At 40.0% G+C, this 4,627-nt stretch overlaps 1 protein-coding gene across 2 annotated transcripts in view; it reads right to left on the bottom strand.

Annotated features, from left to right (window-relative positions):
* Positions 1 to 224: 224 nt before the first annotated feature.
* LOC105110371 (sucrose synthase 6-like) overlaps positions 225 to 4,627 on the bottom strand; it is a 4,578-nt gene continuing 175 nt past the window's right edge. The window contains exons 2-17 of one of the 2 annotated variants that reach the window (XM_011005394.1): positions 4,504 to 4,627; positions 4,246 to 4,379; positions 3,985 to 4,138; positions 3,710 to 3,902; positions 3,482 to 3,600; positions 3,164 to 3,380; positions 2,979 to 3,074; positions 2,697 to 2,870; positions 2,473 to 2,589; positions 2,201 to 2,367; positions 1,885 to 2,109; positions 1,180 to 1,746; positions 965 to 1,103; positions 721 to 872; positions 590 to 622; positions 225 to 475 (exon numbers count right to left, since the gene is read on the bottom strand). In XM_011005394.1, the coding sequence (XP_011003696.1) occupies positions 331 to 475; positions 590 to 622; positions 721 to 872; positions 965 to 1,103; positions 1,180 to 1,746; positions 1,885 to 2,109; positions 2,201 to 2,367; positions 2,473 to 2,589; positions 2,697 to 2,870; positions 2,979 to 3,074; positions 3,164 to 3,380; positions 3,482 to 3,600; positions 3,710 to 3,902; positions 3,985 to 4,138; positions 4,246 to 4,379; positions 4,504 to 4,604 (2,733 nt within the window). In that variant the 5' untranslated portion in view covers positions 4,605 to 4,627 and the 3' untranslated portion in view covers positions 225 to 330. Of the gene's footprint in view, positions 476 to 589; positions 623 to 720; positions 873 to 919; positions 1,104 to 1,179; positions 1,747 to 1,884; positions 2,110 to 2,200; positions 2,368 to 2,472; positions 2,590 to 2,696; positions 2,871 to 2,978; positions 3,075 to 3,163; positions 3,381 to 3,481; positions 3,601 to 3,709; positions 3,903 to 3,984; positions 4,140 to 4,245; positions 4,380 to 4,503 lie in introns of those variants that run through there. The other variant, XM_011005395.1, reaches the window with a different exon arrangement.

Below are 4,627 nucleotides of genomic sequence, written 5' to 3'. Positions count from 1 at the left end.
TTGATTTTCTTAGTAATTATAGATTAATTTCGACTAATTAAAATTTTATAAAATTAAAAAATTAAAATAATATTATTTTGATAAAAATTAAAGTTAACGAATTAAAGATTATATCATATATTAACATGATTTTTAATTAAATTATGTACAATTCAAACATTAAATTTTAAATCAATATGAGTGATCAGAAATACAACACACAAGACACCTTCAAATAAATTAACAAAGAACAAAGTCTTTTATTTTATTAGTTACGATGCATGTAAAGTTTTTTTTTTTACTTTGTGAGTAATTTGCCCTCTTTATTGGTACTACTTGCATTAACTTAACTCATGTGAGATAGCTATACAATGTGCTCCCGATGAAATATACTATAAAAAGGCAAGCGATCATGTATAACAACCATCTCCGGCTACTTTGTCTGCTGCTTTCTGGTTGTGCAAGGTCCTTTTGCCCTACGCTTTCTTCGCCATTCCTGCAAACAAAAAGCCCCTCCTTGGTTAAATGTAGCCTAGTCTGATTCCAAGAATTAATCATAAACATTATTGCAGAGGTTAATGGATAGAATGAGAGAGTTCATTGTCTTCACCTTTGGCTTTGAGGCTGCTGGGGTTGTGTCCTTCTGTCAGCAGTCAAAAAGATCAAAATTTGAATTAGCTTGTAGTGACGAAGATAATATGATTAATTGTGGTTAAATTAATGTGGGGCTAAAAGACATGCCTTTGTGTTAGGTGAGTTTTAGGCATTAGGAATGGGGCCTCCTCTACTTTGGGTGTGGCTTCCTGGGTTGGAAGTGAATGCTGAGATTCAAGTACAGCAGTTGGTGAAGTCTGTGTGGATGATGCAAATTCTGGGATTGGAACATTCTTTGCCTGTCACAAATAGGAGTAGATTCTTCATTAGTCAGGTCTTATTGCCTTGGACTTGAGTTGCTTCATAATACTAACTGTCCACAATAACCCACCAAATTGTTGAATTGGAGATTGTAAAAGGCTTCGATATATCTTTGCTTCGCAAGCTTCTGTTCCTTGTTCGTCTGCCTCCAAAATCCATAAACAGATCCCATGTTCAACACTTTGTTTGCATAAATCTTCCATGTATAGCTGCAGGACAACATATATGATTAGTTACTGATGGAAAAGTTTATATCTGATGAATTTGGTAGGTTTGCGCATTCACCATTCATAGATGCGTTGGAGACCAGCTGCTGACATCTTGTTCCAATATTCAGCATCTGTCTTGCACTTCTCGAAGAAATCAGCTATCTTATTGCCAGACTCGTCTCCGTTGTTGGGATCGATGTGGAATCCTGAGATCCCATCGACAATAATTTCCGCTGGGCCACCTTGATTGGTGGCAAAGGTAGGCAATCCACAGTTCATTGCCTCAATAACTGTCAGGCCAAAAGCCTCATAAAGTGCTGGCTGAACAAAAGCTCCCTTTGTATCTGCAATGCAGCGGTAGAGCTCCCCGTTTCGGTATCTGTCAGTTTGAGCTGCTATCCATCTGAACTGGCCCTTAAGCTGGTATTTCTCTATCAAGGCATGCATCTTCTTGATCTCCGCAATTTCTTCTCTATCATTTGATTTGGATGGATCAAAGAATCCTGCTACAACAACGAGATTCACCAAGTTTCTTAGCTTTGTATTCTTCCCGAACCACTCTGTCAGCCCCGTAATGTTTTTCACTGTATCCAGTCTTGCCATGGAGAAGATAATTGGTTTCTTCCTGTCAGCTAGATATCCACTGCTCCAGGCTTGTTTAAATTAGTTTCAGCACATAAAAATGACTACAGGCCTTCTTTTTCTAATTATATTGTGCAAATGAAATGACGAAATCTTTAGAAGCTTGCCAAGAAAAAAGTAGGGAACTTCATAGACCTACATATGCTCATGGTTATCCTCGTTGCGATAGAGCAGTTCTTCAATGGCAGGATGAAAAGAGGTTAGCCGCTTCTGTTTCTCGGTGTAGGGGAAGTAGACAGATTGGTCAGCCCCAGGGGAAGCAATGTTGAACTTTGGGTCAAAGACATTGATGCCTGACACAACACGGCAAAGTCCTGGCATGGTAAACGCCGTATGGCTTTCATACTGCCCTGGCCTGTCCTCACTGAAATTGATGCAAGATCTTGAGTTGGCAATACAAATTATATTGGTCAGTAGGTCTGCATATAACTAATGATGGTAGGTAGAAGACAAACCTTCCTGCAATTTCCTGGTATGTACTGGTTATGATAAAATCAGCAGTATTCATCGCGATCATGTCTGCTGTGAATTGACAGGAAAAGTGGTACTTGGCATCCAATTCCTTCCATTTGGCATCAGAATCTTCGTACTTAGTTTTCTCCAAAGCATGAGCAATAGTCCCCTGGATTTACAGCAGGCCAAATTTCAGAATAGAATTAAATGGTAGATTAGTCTGAGTTCTTTATTTGAAATATGAGAGATTCAATAGATAGAGATCAGCTTAAACCAGAGTTATGCCGAGTTTCCGAGCCATTAGAGATGCCACCAAGTTCCCATCACTATAGTTCCCAATGAGGAGATCAGGTTTACTGTCCATGTGTTCAAGGACCTTGTCAGCAGCATCCTAGTGATTGGTGATGAGCCCGAGAGACATGAAAATCATTGCAATCAGTATGTGTTCAATAAAGAACTAACTGAAAATAGAAGTTAGAAAGCAATGGAGGCGCATGCCTGAGCAAATCTCTCAAGGTAAGGGTACACTTCAAAACGCGAAACCCACTGAGGGAGAACCCCCTTCTCTGTCTTGAAGGGGACCCTAACAATGTGGGAGTGCTTTGTACCGAAAATAGGCTCTACCTCCTGGTTGCACTTTGTCCCTCCAGCATTTGGTATAAGTCGGGTTACCTGTATGCATATAAATAATACAGAGAAGTATCAAAGAATCATTCAGAATCCAACCCTTCACTTGAGTGCAAAAGATAAACCTGGGAAATATTCATATATCTGTCTCACCACAAGAATTCGAGGCTTCACACCAAGGCCTTGATGCTTTATCTTAAGTAGGAGTTCTTCCTCTAAGGCTCTTACTTGATCAAGAATGTAAACAACCTGTGTGCCACATATAAGCAGCAATTATAATCGATTATGAAAATTATGATCGCCCCATAATTAGTAGCGTGTAGGATTGTCTTACACACCTGCCCACCAGTATCTGGCAATCCCAGAACATCTGACTGGCCAAAGTAGCCGTGTGGAGAGAAGATGACAATGTTGAACATGTTAGGAATCCTGCTAAAGAGCAATTGCAGTTTCATTGCGTCTGGAGCTTGAAGTGATTCAGAAAGCAACCTCATTGTCTCTTTTACTCTTTCTGCAGTGTCTCCCCATCCCGTCTCAAAGCCCAACTCTCTCAGTCTGAACATTAATTCACAACAAGGAAATGAAGTTTTCATGGGATGATATCCTTTTATAGAGAGAGAAAAGTGTACAAAGAAATAAAGAAGTAGATATATGACCTCTGCTGGAAATCCTGATGCGGGGTGTCTTTCGGAAATGCAGACACAACCACTTCAGCTACAATCAATGCTTCTTGAAGCTTGGCAACTGTGTCTAGAGTTTGATTGATCATAAGATTCTGCATATTACAACATGAGAAGCATTACAATTGATTCAAGCACTGGTTCTTCTAAGACTAAGACTGGTATATCATTTTTATCATCTTTTGGTAATGTTAGGACAACTACCTCTCCTTGATGGTTGAGCGCTGACAAGTAGTCGAGCAGAGGTTTTGCAGCTTCAGAGCTCCCACTGAGCTTCAATGACATGAACTTTGACATGTAGTTGACTCCGTTCCCAATAGAAGAAGAAAGAGTTAGGCGAGGGGTAGAGAAATCCATAGCTCCAAAATCCACTTCCAAAGCATTTTCGTTGTTCGCCCTGCACATTAATGTAGCAGTCACTAGAAGGAAAAGCCAGTTCCAAGATCATTCAAGAGATTTTCACTCGGACTTGTGCATACCATTTTTCATCTAAGATCATCTCCTTAAACCGCAAATATTCTGAAACGGAGATACCATCTACGCTCAAATCTTCAGCATTCACCTTAACATATTCCCAGAAACCGGGATTCGGTCTTACAGCAAATGCAACAAAAGGTGGAATAACAGCTGCCTCCTGCAAGATGCCACGATGAAAAAGAAACAGTAGTAAGTCCACAGGAAGCAGGCAGGCGAAGATGGAGAAGTAGAATAGCAGAGAGATCAATCAATAACATATTATACCTGAGTGGAAATTAGGATGTAACCAAGGAAGCCTCCCAAGACCTTTTGCCTTTCATTCGTATCTTGTATTGATTCATGAACTTCATCCATTATATGTTGGCGTTTCATCAGCCTTTTCCCAGGTGCAAGAAACCTGTTTTATTTTTTCATTTTTTTCCACCGTCCCGGCGGGGAGAAATAAGAGGATATACGTTAATTCCTCTAACGAGGAAGCATGCAATGAACTTCATCAGACAAAAATTGAAGCAATCATATACCTGGAAAAACATTTCTTCATGTGATACCGGCTCTGCCTTAAAGCATCAGGCATGCTTTCTGCAATTGTTTCGGATCGCTTAAGAACTGGTCGAGAAGCCATTTCAGCAGGAAAACAAACGATGA

Source organism: Populus euphratica, unplaced genomic scaffold, assembly GCF_000495115.2.
Source record: "Populus euphratica unplaced genomic scaffold, PopEup_1.0 scaffold249.1, whole genome shotgun sequence".
Classification (NCBI taxonomy): Eukaryota; Viridiplantae; Streptophyta; class Magnoliopsida; order Malpighiales; family Salicaceae; genus Populus; species Populus euphratica.
This window is presented reverse-complemented; position numbering and strand designations above follow the sequence as displayed.